The sequence below is a fragment of the Pyrgilauda ruficollis genome, unplaced genomic scaffold, assembly GCF_017590135.1.
Source record: "Pyrgilauda ruficollis isolate IOZ18807 unplaced genomic scaffold, ASM1759013v1 scaffold4, whole genome shotgun sequence".
Taxonomy (NCBI): Eukaryota; Metazoa; Chordata; class Aves; order Passeriformes; family Passeridae; genus Pyrgilauda; species Pyrgilauda ruficollis.
In genome coordinates, this window is record NW_024525489.1 from 9,247,206 (window position 1) to 9,270,297 (window position 23,092).

General features: G+C 36.9%; 1 protein-coding gene across 1 annotated transcript in view; it reads left to right on the forward strand.

Annotated features, from left to right (window-relative positions):
* Positions 1 to 23,092, forward strand: part of RBKS (ribokinase) — a 70,227-nt gene that overhangs the window by 9,794 nt on the left and 37,341 nt on the right. Inside the window, exons 2-4 of the mRNA XM_041477313.1 lie at positions 9,918 to 10,050; positions 13,687 to 13,750; positions 16,474 to 16,536. Coding sequence (XP_041333247.1) covers positions 9,918 to 10,050; positions 13,687 to 13,750; positions 16,474 to 16,536 — 260 coding nt within the window. The remainder of the gene's footprint in view (positions 1 to 9,917; positions 10,051 to 13,686; positions 13,751 to 16,473; positions 16,537 to 23,092) is intronic.

Genomic DNA, 23,092 nt, shown 5'->3' on the forward strand with positions numbered 1-23,092 from the left:
TCACTCTGGGCAGGCATATATATTATGTTGCCTCTAGGAACTGTCTGAGCTGTTCTTTCCATAGGAGCTTACCAGTAAGGTTTTGATTGCTTGTTTTATATGGCTTCAGTTGTTAGCTCCTATATCAAGCTGCAGCAAGTTATTTGATGCTGACATCCAGGGTCCCTTGAGGATCCCTGTATCATATACTTCGAGTCTGAAGAAAATACAAAATTACTTTTCACTAGTGTGTTGCCAAAGTAGGTGCAGCTTTGTAGAACACGTTGATCTTTGTGACAACTAATTATAAAATAAGAAGGTGGTAATGTTCCCAAATATATCAATGTGCTCTCTTCTGTATTTTATTCTTTCTTCTTTCCATTTTTGAATTTAGTCCTTTTTTTCCCTCCTTTTTCTTCTGTGTGACATCAATAGCATGTCATTGTTGAACCATGAAATTTCCCCTAATTTGCTTTCACCTCTTCTTGTTGTCCTTATACATCATGTTCTTACAGTGCACTTCTCTTCTGTATTGCTCTTTCCCTGTGTCTCATCTTTCAAAAGTAACTTTTACATCCAAAGTATCATAACTCCCTTTCATTAAATTATTCCTTTCATCACTTCCTATATTTCCTGCGTTCTTTCAGATCCCTATTTATACAAAACACATAAACCTTGATAGCATAAACAGCAGAAAGAAAAAAACATTTGTCAGAGCTGATAAAAAAGGATAAGTAGATCAAGTTCAGGACTCGTGGGAAGACTGGCATTTTTTATGTTCTCAGCAGCAATGAGACTGAATATTCATTCCTTCTTCTAATTGTCTGATCCTGTTAGTGCTATTCATTGGGAATATCCTGTTAGAATTGTTCAATAATTTTTAAAATTAATTTTCATTTTTCTTTTTCCCAGAAAGGACCAAGTGAAAAATGACCTGTTGGAAAAAAAGTAGTTGGTGGTTTTGCTGGAACTCATATTATTCCATATAGAGGCAACAAAAATGTGCAGTTTTTACTTCAGTTTTTATTCCCTGTTCATTAAATTCTGTCCTTAAATGGAGACACAGGAGTTGTCTGTTGGTAGGCATTAGAAGCTATGGTTATACAGAATTACACTTTTCCTTCTGATATTTAGGGATCTACCTCTCCCAAAAGAGCTTAAATTGTGAAAAAGGTAAAGGGACTTATCTAGAGGGGACTCCTACCTCTCATAGCAGAGTTAACCTTGGCCAGTGAAGCCCACGCACACTCCCCCCACACCCTGCACATTCTCATCTTTGCCCTGCAAACCTTAATGTTACTGTAATGTAATCCCAGATTTTAGTTGGTGCCTTTATAATTAGATGGAACTTCAGAGAACACTTTCTTTTATCAATGAATCAGCAGTAAGATAGTTTCCAAGTAAAAACTTGACAAAAAATTTATCCTGAGGTGGCTGGGCAGTTAAACTTGATGATGGTTGTAGTTCCCTTCCAACAGAACTATTCTATTCTATTCTATTCTATTCTATTTCCATATAATAAATATACATGTATTTAAATATATTTATTCCTTTCATTATGTATGATACATTGAATAAATGTGTTAGACAATGTCTCAGTTTGGTTATACTTTTCATTCATGACCCATATGGATTCAGTAGGAAGCACTGCACATACAAACTTGATAAAAATATCATATTTCTCAAAATTACTGTCCTGGCTATAAGCTTTTAGAACAACGTCTTATTGAAGAAAATTATAAGTACTTGGACTGCACTGTACTTTGTCTTGGTGACTCTGTACTCTGAAAATACATCTATGATGTTGCTCGTAATATTATAGATTATAAAACACAATATGCTTGTGTGCAAAATGCCAATACTTTATGGTGTGTGGGGGTTATTTTTATTTTTTATCTGAAAAAGACTGACAGCAAGATTTTATATGGTAGGTGCCCAGTTTTCTGTATGTATAGTAAAGTATAAGTATCATACTTTATCAGTATCAGATATCAGTAAAGTATCAGAATAAATAAATAGTACAGATTACTTTGTTGATTTACCACTGTATAGAAAATCATGACGACAAGAGCAAGGACCATGTGACCTGTCCAACCAACCATATTATTTCCACTTTGTTCACTGTTGTCTGATACATCCTTTTTTTAAAAGGTATAGAAAAAAGATTAATGTTCGCATGTCTTGTTTATCTTAATCTGTCCTTGGACATGTAAAGATCACTCTTTGCTTGGGTTGCAAAGGTTGTTTTGTTTTGTGTTGGTTTTTTTTCTGCTTCAGCACTGGTATTTCATCATGATACAATGTTCTGTTCAGCACAGGAACTGTAGGCAGCCTGCTTTAGTTTTGGGTGAGCACAGCATGTTTCAGAGACAGTCTATTCTAACATTACTGTCAGATTGCATTGAAAATAATTATGTAACTGCCATTCCAAAAATAATGTAATCGAGAGACATCAATGAAGAACAACGTGGGAGGCAAATAAAGCTAGAGAGTAGCAATTCTGAAAATTTCCACAATCTTTCTTAAATACAAAACAGATGTTTGGTAAGAATGATGGAATGTTTGCTGAGACTTAAATATCTGAAGATAGATTTATTTGAGTTTTTAAATCTCTTTAGAGCATCAGCCTCAGAATTAAACATTCCACAGATTATGAACTCATCAATGTTGTTCCACCTTTTCCCCAGATTTAAATGCTAGTGATGTGAGGAAATGTTACAGGTTTGTTGTTCCATGAGAAAGCTGTTTGGTAATTAGTCAAAAATATAATTTCTTCATGTTGAAGTTTTCATATTCATAACATAATTTAGGAAATTGATGTCTTAGCAATACCATAATTTCTCTGAAATGCAGTACCGTGTACTACCATTAATGCTTCAGGGCGTTCATCTGGATGCCTTTCTATTTGCTTCAGCTTTTAATATCTAGGAGGGTAAAATCTGATTCTGCGCAAAGGGTCAACAAAATTACTCATTGAAGTTCTTGAAGAGCTGTGGACAGCTGTTCTCATTCTATGTGTTACAAATTTTGGTCTTTTTCAATTGAAGCTGTGACTGTACATATAAGAAGATATAACTGTTGTGGGCCTCCTATGTGTAGTCACAGCCATTCCGTTAATTTTCTCCCTTGCTAGAGATTTTCTACAGTTGTGCCACTTCAGCTGTTTACCCACTCAGTAATGAGATCTACAAACCAGTTTGTCTATTTATATATAGCTATATATCTATTAATGTGCTTATATAAACAGTTTGTATATTTATCTGTTGTTTATATGTATTTCTGTTTCATAAAATACATATTTTCCCTGATGGAAAAACTCATTGAAAAGATTCCTGTGGCTTTGCACCAGTTTATCATTCACTTGTTTGTGTTGTGGTGATAAATATTTTTTAATGTAAAATCAAACAGATTTTAAAAAATCCCTCTGAATGGATGATGGTGTAAAGCTTTTGCATCTCACTGTGCTGCAGAGGGACTCCTCTGTAAGTGTCAATTACTGTGCCTGATACCAGCTTGGGTAGTGCTACTATAGTGTTCATCCCTGTGGGCTACAGGGAGAACTCAGACCATCGAACATCCAAGCAATAGGCAAGTGTTTGAGTTGTCTGAAAAGTTTTGGGGTTATTTTAAAAGAAAATCTTGTCATGTTCAGGAACATAAAAGGAAAAAAACCAGAGATTTGCTATGATTTTTAGGGTTTTGTCAGTCATTAAAGGTCTGAAGGAAGTCTACAAACCTAGAACCAGATTGCCCCATGCTTAAACCAAGATCTAGTTAACTAAATTCCTGAGGTAATCTCTTCAGAAATCTTGGAAGTTTTCTACCTCCCAATATGATATTTTAATGGATGATTAAAAGGAGTGAAAGCATAAATGAGTCAAGAATATCAGATTTTGAAAAGAGTGTGGTCTTTTTGTCTCCGTGTTATGGATTCTTTCCCACAGCACATGTTCAAATCTTCAAAATGAAGCTAGACAAAACAGACCAAGGCTAAACCAAAATGTTAAGCCAGATCCAAAAGAGGTCTGAGACTTTTTCACCACAATGTTGTATTATGTTAGAGGCAAGAACTGTTCTCTCCTTTGTATTTGTTCAGTTGTGAGACTCATGAAAGGCCAGTAAATTGTATGTACTAGACAGTGGCTAGTTACACCTACTCTAATCTCACTGGGATTTTCCCCATTCTAGGGAATTCCCAGGAGTGGAGAAAGCAAATTTTGTTCAGTGATTCAAAGAAAACAGAATCAAAACTAAATTCTAGAGCTTTACATTATATTGCTTTTTATTAAGTCAGTTTTAAATTTAGTATTTCTGCTGCTATTTTCCTACCCTGATCATTTCCACCTTTCTTCAGGAATTAAAGAAATCTGAATGTTTCTTTTGATACTATTTGAATGACAGTCATTTTATGCATTTTTGGTGATATTTAATCTAATGTAGAAATTCTCTTCCCCTCGAGTGCCTGATGAGAATATTGTTGGGGCTTTTTTAGAGAAAAATATTCATGTGCTTTGCTATTTTCCTTTCTCATGCATGCCATTGTCTGCAACGTACTGATACTCTCTGCTTTTCCATATATCTAATGAGCTAAGGATACTGTACTACTTAAGCAAACCTTAGCAACAGAGCATTAAGTGTTTTCAGCACAAAGTAGTATCAAGTGCAAGTTCCAGCTTTGGCTCAGGGCAGTCTGGCTGTACTGCTGCTGGCTGAGGCTCTCCTGCTCCTCCCTTCACAGGCCCACCTTTCGTGCTGGATAATGAGTTGGAGGAATGCACAGATCCAAATGAAAATGACCCTTTGAACAAAAATATTTTGAATTAGGAACCTCTGTAAGCAATAGAAGCAGTGCTAGAGAAATAGTGGGGAAATGCTGAGAGAAGAGGGCATAGGTTCACATCAGTTTAAGCTGACAATAATAATACATCTTTTTAGTTTTCATGTGTTGAAAACAATGAACAAACTGTGGTTAGGTGTGAAGAATCAGAAGCAAACCATGATTAATTTCAGGATTAATTTATGCAAATTCTGCTTAATAGGCGTCTCTCTCTTTCTCCTTCTTCATACTTTCTATCTCTGTATGTGATCTAGGCACATGCTTAGAGGGTAACTTTTTGAGAAAACCCAGAATATCAGGAAAGGTACGCTAATGACTCAGTACATTGTGCTTTCACCTCTGATTCAGTGCTTCAACACTGTAGTAAAGATGTCTGTTCTGGTTTTGATGCCATCCCTCCAAAGGGATAGCTGTCCTTTAATACAAATACTAATCAGCTCTAGCCTCTATGAGAACTCATGGCACATGCTGGAAGAGAGGGTTAAAGTTAGTGCAGTGGTAGAATACTTATGTCTGTGACTTTATTCATCCCAAACCTCTGAAACGTAAGTGTATGTGAGATTCTTCATTTGTCACAAACAAATGTGGGCAGCATTCCTGTGTGTTTTACTTATACATATTGTTTTGTAAAAACTCGATTAAATTATAAGTGAGGATATTCCTTGAATGTCCATAGTAATTCAAGATGGTTCAGTCTGAACTTTCCTCTATAAATATGATTCAATTGTACCGTGCACAATTTGCAAAACATACAGTGATTTTATTTTACTTAGAATGTATTATGAGTTTTGAAGTTCAGTTTCTGATTGTTCATAAGACATGAGCTCAGTATCCTTTGCACCATTTATCTTCTCAAAAGTGAGCAGAATTTGTCATGTAAGCAAGGAGGAGGTCTGTTGAATAGTAACTTATATTGGGTTTTTCAGGTCAGTGTTTTCAAATTACATCAGAAGTTGTAAACGGCTTTGCAAAACATTTTATGTAACAATTCGGAATGCCCATGTGACATTTTTTCTAATTAACTTATTTAGCCTAGTTTTGGAGTAACATTAGCTGTTTCATCACTTTTAGGCTATTTTGAGTATTCTTTGTGACACCATGAATAAGCCAAGAATTTATAGGGTTTCTTAATCATACAGATTAGTCATCACTGCCTGCTCATAAAAGAAGCCTGAAATGCTCATTAAAATTGTCTGATGTGAATCAAAAGTTAGTATAGTTGCAGAATTAAATGATGAGAGAATGCCATTATATTAGCAAAGAAACCTATTTCATGAGTACTGGTTTCAGTGAAAGTTAAAACTGCCTATATAGATCAACACAGATAGGAGATCAGATATATAGATCTGTATATATCCAAATTTGTTTCATATGGAAAATAAGAATGGGCTTCTGGAGTGGAGAATTGGTCTGGAATGATTGGCAATCATGCCTAAAATGAAATATGGTGAAGATTTGTTTGTAGAGAACTACAGGAAGTTGCTACATGTTCTTGCTTGGTCTGTTTTAGCTTATTTTAAAAATTGACCAGTTATAAATCACACTTGCACTTGATCCTTTGCCCTTTGCCTTGTACCTTTCCATCAAAGCAATAAAAAAGGTAATTTCCCTGTCTTCCACAAGCTGCTTGAACCCCACAGGCAGTTGTTATGCCATGCTACTTGAAACACTGAGACCGAAATTCTCACTTCACCAAGCCTGTTTTTTCACCAGTGAAATTATGATGCTTCCACTGGAGTTGCATGTTGATGCCAACATAAAAGAGAGAAGAATCAAGTCACAGTCTGGCCACTGTTAAAACAACAGTATTTATGGTTGAACATACTTGAATATGAACTCTGAACAGTGCTATTAGGAGGTGTGTGCCAGAATCACAAAAATTTATAATCTTTGCTTAAAAATGTATTGACTTTTTATGGGAGCAAAATCTATTTAGAATAAGCTATAATCTCTAAAAAAAAAGCAGCCTAAGGAAGAAAAATGAATTGAGAATTGATGCCATTTTCATACTGCAGAATTCAAATGAGAAGACAGTGTGAGCTGGTGGATTAAGCTGATCTCTCTTTTTGGTTTTGCCCCTGACTGACCCAAGGCATGAAAAGGCAAAATGCATTGACTAAGTTCCATACCTGCAAAACAGGAATAATTATGTTTTTCTGCTTTTTAGGTAAGGAACTATACAAGAGCTGCTGTTTGTTCTTATTACCAAGGCTGGGTGAAACATCCTCCCTTACTGAATGGCACCTGATTTTAGAGGTGTATGTGCAGTACCCTGGCAATAGCTGAAGAGGAGCTTCCTCAGCTGAGTCTTGTGGCCTTCATTCTCTGGTCCACAACTGCCTCTACTTTGGCTTCCAGTGGTGAAAATGGTGATAAGTTACAGATGTTACCATTAAGGAATATTTTTTATGTATTACTATTTATCGATACTTTTTATTGTTGCACCTTTTTCCCTGAGAATGTACAGTTACTCATTGTTGGAAACAATTTCCTGGATGCTGCTGTGGGCAGTTTTAACTTTGCTGTATTAGGAGCTTAGCAATCCTTTCCAGATATATGTATGTACAAGGTAATAAGTGTATTTTTAAAAAGCTTTTGTGTTTTTATTGAAAATGGTTTAAACATTTCGCAACAAAATGTTCCTGGCTCTGAATCTCTGGAAATGCGTGCTATGAGCTGTATGTGTGACTCTTCGGGGGTTTATCTGTGGCCACCCACACGAAAGAAACCTGGTGACTGTGTATGCTATCCTAAAAATCTGGCGTGCTGTGTTAGTGAGTGTCTCTGTTAGTGAGGCTGCATCCCTACCTGCACCTCTCTGGAAACTATAACTACTGATGAAGCACAGACCTGTAACAACTCCTTCAAAGCCAAAATCTTAATTTCTGGAGTTTGGGACTTGTTTGGCTTTGCTCGTTTCATTTTAGGTTTTCTTGACTTTCTACTGATCCTAAACCTTTGGACTGAAGAAATTGAAAATTAGAGGGAGAAAAAGAATGTTTGCTTTTTCTTGAGAATTTTCAGTAATTAGAAAATTCTGTGCTCTGTCATTAGTTCTGTAACATTCCGCAAACACCCATATGCCCCAGAAGGTGCAGCATAAGCTCAAAAAGTAATATACACATTCTTCATATCCTTTCAAAAAACAATCTGTAGTGATTGCCTAGTGCAGAAGCATAGAATCATAGAACATTCAGGGTTGAAAGGAACTTTAAAGATCATCCAGTCACAACCTCTTCTGCGATAAACAGGCACACTTCCCATTAGACTAGGCCTTATCCAACCTGGCCTTCAACACTGCCAGGGCTGGAGCATCCACAACCTCCCTGGGCAACTTGTTCCAGTGTCTCACCACCCCCGCAGTGAATAATTTATTGTGATATCTAAACTTTTATTCTGAATTGGAAGGCTGGCAATTTTCAGAGTCACAGAATAGTTGAAGTTAGAAGGGACCACGGTGGACCAGCTGTTCCAAGCCCCCTGGTCAAGCAGTCATCCTAGAGCATGTGACACATTGCATCCAAGCAGTTTTTTAATATCTCCAGTAAGGGAGACTTTCTGGGCTCACTCACCCACACACTTCCTCATGTTCAGTGAGGACTTTCTGGGCATCAGTTTCTGCCCATCCCCTCCTGTCCTATTGCTCAGCACCACTGAGCTGAGCCTGGCTCCATCCTCCTGGCACTCTCCCTTCAGACACTGATAGACTTTGATGAGTTCCCTCTCTGGCATCTCTTCTCACGGCTGACCAGGCCCAGTGCCCTCAGCCTTTCCTCATACGTGAGATGCTCCAGTCCCTTGATCATCTTTGTTACCCTCGGCTGGACCCGCTCCAGGGGCTCCATGTCCCTCTTGCCCTGAGGAGCCCAGAATTCAGTTTTTGAATTTTGAAGCTGCTGTGAGATGTATTGGTAGAATGATGTTATAAATTGACAAACAGAGCTGAAGTTAATTTCTTCATCATTGTGGGTGGATTCTTTTGCATTCTTTCAGACTCGCATTCCCCGTGTTTCCTTTCTATCTTGCAGACTTCTGGAAACTGTCTGAGGTAACTGTTGTTGACTGAGCAGGTTGTTAGTACATCATGGAATGCCTTCCCTTTCCACGTGCTTGTAGTGTGTTTGTAGCATAAGAGGTTTTAAAATTACATTTTTAGGCCTGGTATCTGGAATGCATGCCTTGAGAAGGCAGAAATTTTGGTTATCTGAGTGTTGAAAATGCATCTTTGGGTTACGTATTTTAATAGAAGTTACAAAAGTCAGGTAGTCTGTATTCTGAGAAATTCTACCCGACAGTCTCAGTAGTGTCTTTTACTCTTTTCAACTTTTGTTTGAGATAGCAAAGCATCTGGTAGGGTTAAAAAAACTGCAGTTTTGTTTTGTTTTTTTCCAAAATGGAAATGAAATCAGAATACACTCCTGATGGCTTTCGGCTTGTATTAGTGCATCTGGTTCTGGGCACCCATCCGCAGAAGGATGTAAATGTGATTGGACTGCATTCAAGGAAAAAACAAAATGCTGAGAAGTTGTAAAGCTTGATTTGTAAGAGAAAAACTTAAAAAAGAAAAATGTTAAATATGTACAGGATGCCTGTATGACAGCAGAGGAGAGGCAGGTTTTGGTAACAATTACAATTCTTAGGGGCGTGAACACCAGAGTGAAAAATTTCTTAAGGGTAGTTTAAGAAGGTATAATTACATGTAATGGAATTAAATGAACTATTTGAAAAACTTGATCCTAATGTTACAGTAAAAAAACCCTAAGAACAGTGAGACCTATAGATTTATGGTTTATCTGTATTGAGTTAGCAGTGGAGAATCCCAGTCAGGGATTAGGTACAACTTCTATAGAAACATGAAACATGAACAAAAGAAATGCAGTCCCTCTCTTGAGGGGACAAGAAACTTGACAGTGTGGCATATAAGGAATAAACTTTAACTAGTGGGATGTGGAGTAGAACCGTAAAATGTCTTTTGAGTATTTTTCAGTCTTATTGGCTGACCATTGAGCCATTTAGGATTATAATGATGTAACTCTTATATTGAAGATGCTTGTTATTTTCAGTCACTAATGTATGTAAATATTGCTTTAAATTGGAACAGCCTTACTACGCGATTGCCAAAAGCTGGAGAAACTATCCTTGGACATAAGTTTTTTGTTGGTTTTGGTGGGAAAGGAGCCAACCAGTGTGTCCAGTCTGCTCGACTTGGGGCCAACACCTCACTGATCTGCAAGGTAAGCACTGACTTGCCCTTCAATTACAGCTGAACTGAATGTTTGTGCAAATTCCAGTAAATCTTTTGGTCACTTACCAAAAAGCTTTTGGTATGTTTTTAGCTTTTTAAAATCTCTCTCTAATTCTCTTTCCTTTTTCTTATTTCAGCTATAAATTTAAGCATGGAGGAGGCTGTTTAAGAGTACTGCCAGAACCAAAGACTAGTTGGCTACAGATATGACAGAAATTGCATGTAGAGAAGGATTGCAAAACTTAGGTTGATATACCATGGAAAAGAGAATTGGGAAGAGTTAGACATGTCCAAAATTTAAGAAATCTTGATTAGACCTTCCTCTTTATGTTCCCCACTGTTACAGTGATCAGCACTTCATTGATGGCATTCAGGTGCTAGAAGCTATGGTTGCTCTGAAATTTACTTTGTAGATGATTAAAAATTAGACACTCACAAGCCAGTGACAAAATTGAGAAGGAATGTAAAAGTGCTTTGAGGGTTGAATCATTATCTCATTACTTGAGGTTAAGATAAGGTGATCATATCCAAATTCTAGCACCTTTGTGTGCTATGGGAAATTTTTGCCTACTTTTCTGAAACATTTGATGTACTGCAGCTCTGAAGACTTGCTCACAGATCATTGGGCTGATTCAACTTGGCAGATGCTATATTCTTACAATGCTTTTCTTTGATTTTTGTCATTAAACATTGTAAGTTTTGAGTGATTGTTACTACGGTTAAGATCAAATTTTTTCTCTCTCTAGTCTTTATTGTCTATCCTGTGCTAACTGTAGATGAAACTTCAAATTGACTGGACATACTTTGTTTTTTGCCATAGCTGGGGAGGATGCTAAATTTGTTGGATCATTGTCTGTCAAGGATTTTTTGAGAAGTACTGCAAACATCTCAAGGAAGCCTTCCTCACTGTTCTTTCAATTCAATATTTAGACTAAACAATGTTGGCTATAAATTTAAATTACACCTGAAAGCATTTCTGTGAGTTATTATCACTAGTTGTTCTGCAGTGTGGGGTTGGGGTTTTTTGGCAATATTTGCGCTTCTGTCATATTGTGTATATTTGATCATCTTTGCATTCAAGAATGATCAGATTCAAGTACAACATGAACTGGCAGTGAATTCTCTTCTAACATTTCTTGCTAAATGTTAAAGGGTTTTTTTCCATTGCAAGTGTGAATTTTGCTTTATTTTTTAATGGTCTAGCCCTTTGCTCAGTGCTATGGAAACATACACAATCATAATAAAATTTAGTAGCTACTGTATTTTCTAAGTACTTTTCAAAAACATATTTCTGTTATTTCAGTAAAACCCAGTCATCTTTCTTTCTGACTTTCTTTCTTTCTGTCTTTCGACATCTTAATGCTTGCACAAATGGCTTTTGTTGTTAAGAATTCAAGAAAGAAGAAATGCTATTTCAGCTCTTAACGGTGTTCTGTGGTCTGCAGACTGAGACATTTATTTTTCGGTTTATTCAGTAGTCCATCTAGGAGAGTCTGTGCAAAAGCAGAAAATATTTTAAACCATGTTATATAATTTGACATGGCCAGTAAATATGCCTTTAATCTAAACAGAGTCTAATGCCCAATACTCTTGTCTTCCTTGGGGGTAAAGCCTGAATGGAAAAATAAAGTCCTTCAAATGCACTAGGATTAACTGGGTTGGATACTGATGAACTAACATGGAAAAAAGTCTCCAGAGGAAAGTGACCTCCATGGACACCCCTTGGAGGGCTTCCCTCCAGCACTGAGATGTCTTACTGCAAGCGAAAGTACCATGGCTGATCTCAGCTGCTTTGACAGTTGAAAAGTAAGGGATGCCTGTCTGTCAGTCATGCAGGATCCGGAGCTGAAGGAAGGAAGTTTCAGCTGAGCTTTTGGAAGGGGGTTATAAAATATTTTGTCGCTGAATTAACTGAGTAGATTCTGAAATTTGTTGTAGAAGAATCATAGTAGCAAGGGAGGGAGAAGGTGATACCATCAGACTGAATGTATTCCAGAGCACAGTTTTTAGGGTGTAGAGGTGAGCACACCTCAGGTTTAAATTGCAGATGGCTGCAGTCATCCAGCCTAAAGCAGTCAGAAGAGGCAGCTTCTGACAACCCGCCCTGTCTGGCAAAGTGGGAGTAGTCAGAAGTACAAATATACCCTGATATGAAAACAATGACTAACACAGTGACCCAAGAAAATGTTGGGTTGTTCGGAGTTTTTTTTCCATGTACTAGACCAATGTTCCATCTGGTTAGACTATTCTGACCTTAATTGCTGTCCTCCTTTGCTGAAAGACTGGGACTATCCTTAATAATGCTTTAGAAAAACCCCTTATAGATGTTGTAGGAAATGGAAGTTTCAAATCGTGGTTATGCAATTAAATAGATGAGGAGAAGGATCATCTATCTGTGACACTTTAAATTTTAGAATTCTGAATCAAAGTGTTCGATTCTTGTGATCACTAGTTGGTATTCAGGCCTTCTCAGCTTTCTGAAGGACTGAATTCATAAATAGACAATTTTCTAACAACAGCCAGTAGAGGCAATTGCTTTGTGCCTCTAGTAACTGAAGTACACTACTAACTGAAGTTAGCTACATAGTGCTGTTTTATGAGAAGATGGATAACTGGTTAGGACTTCTCTAGACCCACAACCAGGATCTCAATTTGGCTTCTAATCTGAAAGATACTTCTTTTTTCTCTTGCAAAAATACTTTCTGTAACATTGGTTAGTCTTTGACACTGCTCAGATACACAACTCACTCTTGGAATTGAGAACACATGCTATGCATGCTGAAGACAGGCTAAGAGTGGTGACTCAAAAGCTTTGTTGACTCTATAAATATATTTTAAATGCTTGCATGATATTAAGCAAATTAAACTATTTTTTTCTCCCATGTATCTCATCTCCTTTGTTCAGTTTGTGTAATGTAACAAAAAGAAATTTATATTAGTTTGAATAAACAGCAAGCAGAATTGTTTTCAGCTAAAAAGATTAATGGAACTGAAATTACAAGCTTTTAAAGTTGCTATTAAAAAACAATAGACCATAGCTTGACTCCCTAAGTCAACCTGATCTGCTGTTGCTGGATAATGCCAACAAAAAAATTTTGAATTTCTAAACAGTACACTTAGTACTGAGAATTGCAGAAATTAGTAATGCTGTGTTTATCATTGCTTTCTGTCCCATAAACACAGTTGCATATTTTTCCACCAAGGAAACTTGAGATAAAAAATTAAAAATACAAGCTTCAAGTAAGAAGGACACCAGAATTAATGTCAATGCTTTCAATTCAAAGCTGAAAAATTCAGTACATGTCCAGATTTAAAAATCCCCAGAAATTTCAGTGTCAAAGGAGCACAGGGACTATACAAGGATGAAACTTGAATATTACAACGTGGGTGTTTGTAATAGAGCAGGAGAAAAGTGCAGAACAGGTTCTTATTGTTTGCTAATGCTATTAATACATTTTTACCATTATTTCTTATTTCATTATTTGTTGATTAATCAGGCAAAGGGCTTCTAAAGACTAAAAGTGTTGTATTTAAATTACAGTAGAGCATTTGGTTGTCTAAAGATGGTCTATTTATCCTCTCACCTTTTTTGTAAAGAAAATCCATTATTTTATCTTTTGTATAGGTTGGGAGTGATTCCTTTGGCAATGATTATGTTGATAATTTGAAGAAGAATGGTATTTCTACAGGTAAAATTCTACTTTAAATATTTCACATTATAAACAGGTGGTGGAGAGTTTATTATTGTTTTACCTTATTAGATATGTTTTACCATTCAGAACTATGAATAACTGTTTTGATGCAGCTGGCAGGAATGAATGAATATAAGAGAGAATATGGGGACTCCTGAAGTCAGCTGTACCACTAAAAATAAAATGTAGTGTTATTGCCTCTAAATCTCTGATGATTACATCATTGCAAGTCACCTGAAGATAACTTGCTGTTATGCAATTGTTTTGTCTGGCATTAATTATAATAATGCCTAGTGAGAAATTTAAAAATTCATTCTGATTACTCATTCTCAACTTCATGTTGTCAGAGGAGGGACGGAGTGGAAATTCAATGGTAAATGCAGTACATTTCATCTTTGCTTTGTGAACCAACACATGCAGTCGTCTTAGAGACTGCAGCTGATGTTAGCACACATATACACAAAAATCAATGTTAAAAGGCTTTCATAAAAAGGGAAAATTAGGCATCCACAATATTCTATTATCTTTTACCTTTGTAAAATCAATTCCCTGTCTACTGTGCACTGCTTAACTACATGATCACTTTTTTGTCTACACCACCCTTTCTCCTTTGGGGTAGACAAGGATGGACAGATGTAATCACTATGTAGCAATTCAATATTCCGTTTATCTCTTCTGTTTAATGTGCAGCCATAAGCTTAATCTACTGCATTATTCAAGTCCTGCTTTAAAGACAAAACTATCAGTATTTTGTGGGCTTTTTTATTATGCTTATCAGTGTAGCATCTAAATATTTCACAAATGTATATATACGTTTATTCATTGTGTATCTTTCAAATTAGGCAAGAATCCAAGCAAGGATGCCATGAAAACAGTGTCTGTTAGTGTACTGTTCTGAATGTCTCCAAAGCATGCCTACTTCGTATCTTTGATCATATAAATGAAGCAATTATGATGCATAACACTTAATGAAAATGCATATGCCACAAAGAACCTTAATATTTTCTGATTTAAATTATTGATCTTGCAATCTTAACATAAATTTTAAAATAATCTTTATAGCAACAAAATAAAAGTGTAGGGAAAATGTTCAGAAATTTCATCATATTGCAGTTCATTGATACCAAGGTAGATCAGTTGAACAGCTGGAATGTTTAGATCCAAGGTCCCAATTTCTGCTGATTAAGTTAAAAATATCTCAGAATTGTGTTTGATTGTCACCTCCTCCATTGATCAGCCCTGGAGAAAAGTAAGATGTACTGCTGGTGAGGTTGATCCAGGATCCTAACTTGTATTCCAAGATCTGGAGGCAAGGGTGATTCAGTGTGCTCAGAGCTTTTTGCTTAAGATGGTCTTATTTCAGTCGTGGGCTTTTTGTCGTAGTTTAATAATTTTCTAGCACATCCCTGTTGTTGTACAGAAGGATACTGGGTTCTGCCAGTTCTGCCAGCTATCATAACTTGGGTCCTTGTTGTATGTCTTCAATGTTGCTCTTATGTTTCCTAGCATATCAGCACACCCCTTTTCTTTCCAATTCCAATCTGCTTTGTAATTTTCCCCTTTCCCTGTCTTCTTGTCTTCCACAACAAACCAGCTGCCAGTGCTGCTCACACAATTTAGATCTTTATTGATCTGTTGTTCCTTTTCCCTCATTTGAACTGGGCAACTTGCTGCTCATGCTGCAAGAGTATTGAGAGTACAGAAGACACACATTCTCTGCTTTCAGTTCGAGTATGTAGACAGAATTGATGGTGAGAATAAGCTGTAATTGCAAGGGAAGTCCTGCTCTGACCCTGGTAACTGAGCTAGACAAGGGTACTTCCAGGGCAAGTACCTGCAAGACTTCAGCAAGACCAGATGAGCATGATGTAAGGTGTTTTTTCTGCCTTCTTCAAATTGGAGCAGATTGTTAAACTGGCCACAAAGGCACATCTTCAGAAAGATGCCTACTTTTGCCCAGCATTAAATTCATGTTCTACAAAGTTAGAACACCAGAGCTCCTTAAACAAAAGGTCACCAGAATTTGTCTCAAATGGAATAGTAGGTTTTTCTCAAATACAGTTTTTGGAGAAGAAAAAAGAAACCCTCAACTTTTTGGTCAGTTTTCTGCTACGGTGCTACTGTTTTCTACTACTAATTTCCTGTCATTGGTTGGTATTTGACAAATTTGCTGTCAGCTGAAAACAGGTTCTTATAGTAGGAAACATGGGACAATCTTTCTAACAGACAGTGCTGCCAGCATCATGTTAATTTCTCTGAATAATAATCCAAAGAGGATGCATATAACCCCACCACTACCTTCATAGCATTAGTTAATATTGCTGCTGAAATGCAAATCTACACAGAATGAGATGCTGGGTTGTTTTAGTATTTTTGTTTTTCTTAAGCCTTGAATCTATTGTTTCATTGGATAAAAGAAATATTTCCAAGTAGGAGTAGAGTGCCTGAGAAGGCTGTATAAATAACATGCTTTCTCTAATGCAGAGATGTAGCCAAATTAAAGAATGTTGGACTCGTATTTCATTTTGTGGGTGTAAATTAACACTTTTTGTTGTTGTTAGCTTCTCTGGCATTGTTGCACATGAAAGAGTAATTAGCATTTTTAAATTGCTGGAGGTTATGGGTTCATTTTAGATTTAATTCAATTAAACTGCATCACATGCTATTGGTTGAAAGTAATGTATTGAACTAGTGCATGCTCTAACTTTTCTCTTTCTTAGCATTTGTAGGTCAAACTACAGATGCTGCTACTGGAACTGCTTCAATAATTGTCAACAGTGAAGGTACATATTTCTGCTCTGAATTGTCCTCTTTGTTCGGCCTTTTCAGCCATAAAAGAAACCTTTGACTTGTCACTGTTAATTCTGGACATTTTTTTCTACATTTTTCTTTTTTTTCCAAGATTTTATTTACACTTCATTGCACTTCTGTTTATTGCAGGCAATGTGGAATTAGGTGCCTAAAAGCAGCAGAATCAGATGCTTAAATTAGCAGTGTGATAGCCATATTTCAATCAGCCAGCTAAGCTACCTAGTTTTACTTTCCTGAACATGCAGTGTATTAGAAGGGTAAAGCTCTCCTTTTCCACTGCAAATTACCCAGCACTTTTACTGTAGAATCATTTAGGTTGAAAAAAGATCTTTTAAGATTATAGGAGTCCAACCATTAACCCAGCAGTGCCAAGTCTACCACTAAACTGTCTACGTCAGTGCCACATCTACATGTCTTTTCGATTCCTCTAGGGTTGGTAGCTCAGCCACTTCCCTGTCCATCCTATTGCAGTGCTTGGCAACCCTTTTAGTGAAGAAATTTTTCCTGATATTCAGTCTAAGTCTCCCCTGCTATAACTTGAGGCCGTTTCCTCTGGTGCTGTGAGGGAGAGGTTTGCCTCCTCAGGACACCAAGTGAGTCATTATGCTCTCAATCAGGAAAAGGACTTGTCCTCAGTATAAGTAGAAATATTTCTGTTGATCTTGTAATTTTACCACAAATCTTGATTTCAAGTTGCATCTGCAGTGATGAGTACACAATAAAATGGCATTTTTTTCCATGTTAGCTTTCCTTAGCCTATGCCTTCAGTCTTATTTTGCAGGGGCAGAAATAAAGATTTGGCTTGTTTTCATATTCTTTGTCAAGACTGCTAAACTATCCTCAGAAAACTTTATATGTTCTCCTCAAGCATAATTTAATCAGCCAGCTGATCAACCTAGTTTTATATTGTCATGAATACACAGTATATTAGAAGGTTAAAGTTCTCCTTTCCTACTATGACTTACCCATCACTTTTACTATAGAATCATTTAGGTTGAAAAAGACCTTTAAGATCACCAAGTCCAACCCAGCACTGCCAAGTCCCCCACTGAACCATCTACCTAAGTGTCACATCTATAATAGCTTTTCAAGCTATTTTCTCAAGCTATTGAGAGCCCTTAAAAGAAGTGTGTCTGGATCAAAATATAGAGCTCAGGACTGATAATGTTTATGCAAACATAATAAATTAAGTGTGATTGGATTAGTTAACTTCTGGAGTTGCTAAGAGGCTTCATTTGAACAGTTACCACAGCTTAGCTGACACAACAACTTACCAAGCTTCTTTATAACCTGATGGTTGTACATTGGGCTACAGCTCAAAATGGGAAAGGAAACATAACTATTTACTCACGCAGCAAAACTGGGAAGGAACTGTGACTAAAGGCAAGCCTACACAGGAATATTCAGCAAAATTAGGCAAATTAGTTGGAGATGTGAGTTTAATTTTCCCTAAGTAAGATTAATCCAGGCCTTGCATGACAGCTCTAACTCAGAAATAAGGTAATGCTAATACATTGGATAACCTGGATACCTGCCTGTTAACTTCCACCTCCTTTTCTGGGTTTGGATCAGCAGGTAGATTACACAGCAACTCTTGACACTTCTTATGCTGCCTACAGTCACTATGGCCATTGTAAACAGGAGGGACTACTGGGAATCCAGTAGTGCTCCTGGGCCTCACTGTTGTGTATATGTCTTGCACTATGCTTGCTGTCCAGACTAGTAGAATAAGAACCAATCTTATAATTTCCTAATTCTTATGCATGGCCAGATAAGATAAAAACAGTCTAAATTTGAATGAACAGAGGATGACCTGTTAAAATTTTACCACCAAGAATTTTTCTGAAGGATAAAGAACAAAACAACTTTGTGGATGTAAAACCTTTATTAGCACCAGGAAAGGGGAATGGATGTTTAGGGCCATGAGGTTCACAGTGGGTTATCTTATGTGTTAGTGTTAGTGTCAGTGTGAAGGGTATACAACAGTCTTGTGATTCACATAGTGACATGAATAATGCATGAACTCATGTAGTTTGTGCCTCTGAGTAACTGAAAAATTGTATGCTAAGTTAGCACTGGCCTCAAATTTAATTTAAAATCTAGTAGAAGAGCAAACCTGGTCAGAACTATGCTCTAAAGCAAACAGATGCACAGAATTGGTAATGGTTCTCGTTGTTACTTCTCTCAAAAACCATCTGGCGCCTGAATTGAGTAAATTGCAGTAAAATAGCAGTACTTATGTGCTTTGCTGTTGTAAGAGACATTTTCTTTTTTTTTCTGTGGAAACCTGGCTGATTTGACCTAAACAGGCTTTACAGCAGTTTTCAAAGAGCTTGTCTACACATGCATGTTTTACTGCAGTGGCTGTGCTGGCATAGTTGAAACACCACAGCACTCAATGGACTGATGTAAAGTAGTTTCTGCCAGATCAAATTATACCTGAAAGGGAAGCATTTGAAGTTGGGGTTGGTGAAGGTGTTTTGTGTTAAAATGAAGGACAAATAAAAGCCATAGCTATCATCTCTTTAAATTGACAAGTTTTTATTGCTGTATTTTTAGACACCTAACCTACCGTTCTTCCAATTCTTTACACAAACTGATACTTGGGAAAAATACCGACTCAAACCATCTGAGATAAATCACAGGGAGTAGTAGGAGATATCAAAGTAGAAGGTGTATGATGCTGTGATGTATGAGTGAAGGCAGAGCAAAAGAAAGCGGTAGAGATCAAAGTTAGATAAGGCTCTGAATTAAATCTTTCCTGATGTTACCTCTGTCCAACTGGTGCTGCAGAATTTCTTGGAAGTTTTTGACTGGTTACCGAATTGCACAAGTATAACTCACCCACTATTGTAATGGGCAAAGTGCTAAAAATTGGAAAATATCAGGCACATTTGATGCTCTCGAAGCTGATTATATTCTGGGACAATACAGTATAGTTTCAATAAAAGATAGAGAGGTTCAATCTCTGTTTTAATGCAGAATGGTAGAGGGATGTTTAACGAGTTTATAGAGCTGCACTGAAAAATGTGCAGCCCAGAGATGCAGCAAAGAACTCTGGGCTGGTCTCAGAAAGCTGTGCAGAAATATTTTTGGGATCTTGTGTTCCTTTCAGTTGTTCTCTTTTATGCTGCTGCCTTTTCAGAAAGTTTCGATTTGACTAAACGCAAGTATACCAGGATCCTGTATATCCAAATCTGTACTTTCTCTCTTAAGGATAAAAGCTGGTACATCCAGCTGCTTTTCTTAACACATTTTCTTTGAGGTGCCTCACAAACCCAAGGTTTTGTTTCCCTTTCAGTCTGCCTTCTTGCCACTAGCTCTGTCACTTAGCACACCTTCTGCTAGCAATGTGATATTGGATGGTAAGAGCTCCATAAAGTGATGATGTGTTGTACTTTTAAACACACATGTGGTGAGGGGAAAACTCTCTTTGTGGATAATTTTTTACATTATTACCTCTGAAGGTGATTGCAGCTTTGGCCATATCTGGTACTGATTACTGATGGTGCCATTATGTTGGCCTAACTGGACTAGAGGTTTGAACAAGTCCGACAACATTCATATTCATATTCCTAGCAAAAATTCAGTGGAGGCACAACAGAGCTTGGCAAGTCATGATTAAAATTCTCTTGATTATTGCAAGTTACGACTTGGAGCTCAGCTACACAGAACCCTGCATGATAACCCTCACTTGAGACAGGCATTGTGCTGACTTTATGATAAAGTTATTAATCATTCATGAACAGTGAATTGACATTTTTTTTTAAGTTGAGTGTATTTTCAGTACCAAAGCACTACTAGTAAAAAAAAATTCAAAATATTTATTTAGGTAAGGCTAAGTAAATAAGGCAAACTTCGAATACATATGCCAATTCATTTGTATTATACTTTCCATAGAGGAAAATCTTTGGTTTGAACCTTCAGGTTTATGAAGAAATGTCACCTGAATTTTAAAGACTTTCTACATATTGACTTTCTTCATTAACTGGAATGTTTTGTGTGCAAGATTCTTCAATATTTCTATCAAGTAGTTGCCTAAAAGTTATGATACCATAACACATCCCAAACTCACCCTCTTATTCATGAACTGTGTGATTTTGCAGCACATGTTTTTCTTATAACATTATTTTCTGATCACAAATATAATTTTCTTCTGTGTGAATTATTAAGCAGAAGCTCTGCATCTATTGTTACAATTACACTGTTTGATCTGTTTGATATTTTGATTCATTCTAAGCACTACTGATGGTTTTTAGGCTTGTCATCCAGTTTTAAAGATATTTATTGCGCTGTGGTGTTTACTGGTTTGACATTTGATTTTTCCACTGGCTCTTCTCATCTGGTGTCATCTATAAGGTGACCCATGTGAAAAAAGGTCTGGCTTGAGTTATCCATCTTTCTAAGAACTGGCAGTAGCAATTTTAGAAGCCCAACTTAGGACAGTTTTTATGTAAGCAGCGTTTATCCTGACTGGACCCAGTCCCCATCTGGTGTAAGCTTGTGCAAGCTTATCGGTTTCATTTAGCTGTTACAGCTTATAGCAAGTGTGAAAGTGGCCCTTAATATTCTAGCTGATGTCTGCAAAACTCAAAGTTATATAGATGTTCCCATCAAAACTGATATTTTTAGTCTAAGAAAAGAGATTTTAGAATTAACAGTAAGGCAGTAGATACATTATTCTCATTCTTGGTGTGGGTAATGTTTTATCTCACTGGAGTAGTCTACAGTTTAAGGCTTCCCAGGGTTAACAGAGGTACATAGACTTTTATGGACAATAGTTTATCTCCTCCTCAAACAGATGTCAAAGATATGTAAGACTAAAAAAACCTCTGAAAATATGTCTATTCTCCTTGTTGAAGGAACATAGAAAAGCAATTTTTAGAAATTAGATTTCTTAGAGTTTTCTAGTGTGTAGGATTTTTTAAACTTAAAAAATTATTTCATGTTGGACAAGATGAATCTCACCCCTCTTTGCCATCTGTCTTTAACTCTGTTGTCCCTGATGCTGAATTCCCATCTGATTTCCCTGGCAAGAAATAATTTCTTTCAATAAAATGGTTGGTGTTAATACAAAATTTTGTATTAATTGTGAGTGCATAGGTCCAGATTCTGCCTTCATGCCCCCCAGTGCAAGTTTGTGGTGACTGCTACCATTCAATAAATGTGGTATATATAGCTAAGAACAGAATGGGGGTTGCGGGGAGTTGTCCCCTCCAGCTTGGGTTCTGTCTGTCTGGACTGTTGCACCACTGTAGGTACTGCATTTCCCTGGCAGGTTTGAAAGCAGACTATAAGTTTCTGACCTTTTGTAGTTACGAAGAAAATCTTCAGACTGTGATCCAGTGTAGCACAGTCTACCTTGAATTTGTACTTATGGGTTTAAGGAAACAGCCCCCCTTACTGCCTTGGGCCATTAGCTCCAAAGTCTGATAATAATATACATGTCAGTACAGCTAAATAGTTCAGTAAGATAATGCAGCAAGACATGTGAATAGAGTCTGAGACTCTAGGAAGCACAGAGGCCAGGCAGAAATGAAAGAGATTCTTGTTCCACTGATTCCTCGTCTTTTACTGCTTGCGTTGCTGCACCCTAAAGCTATCAAAATATATGCTTGGCAAAATAGGCACAATTTGCCTTTGAATATTTCCCCAAAAGGATTCAGATATCTTTGGTAACATTTACGTGTTGCAGAAGGTTTTTTGTTTTCTTTTCTTTTGTTTTTTATCCAAGATGCCCATCATTGTCTGTTGAAAAGCAGGGCGTTGGCTTTTAAGTGCTGAGGTTTTGCTTTTCATATGCAGCTGTTCTGTACCAAACCATTGACAGCAGAATTGCTTTGGAAAGCTTGGGTCCCTCCCTCTGAGATCACTATATTATTCTTTCCATTGTCCTGCTTTCTTTTTGGAATGTATTTAGGGAGAGAAGCTTTGCACGTTCTTAGTCAAAGGACTTTGAAGTCACATTCAACAAAAATAATGTATTTAAAAACATAAATATTTATTTGCAGAGTAGTTCAGTTCATTACAGAATTGGTAGCCTTTAATGATTGGCAGTCCTTAAAGGAATCTGTAGCGGGGGCGGGATGAACCTGTAAATCAAGGAACAACTAACTTATTGAAGTTAATACCTGAGTGATTAATAATAAATTTTAATTTGAAGGCACCCTTGCCTGAAGGTCTCTAAGTGTTGTAATAGAGATTAAAAAAAGAAAGAAATTGCAATAAAAGAAGGTGATTTGTGTGTCTGAAGAAAAACAAAAGAATATTTGGAATCTACGTAAATGAACCTCACCTAACTGTAAAACAAACTACAAGAATAAAAAGGATCTTGGATGTGCTTTGAGACACTGCCATGCTTCCACACACAGAGCTTTGTTTAGACCATTCTTCTGGCCACCTCTAAGAGCAGAAGAAGCTGTTGGCCACCTTCTTTACTTACTTCTAATAAAACTTTCCTAAGACACAGGCATTACCTTTCTGGGCTTTGGTGTCAAGTTGGTTCTGATGTACATGATGATTAGGATC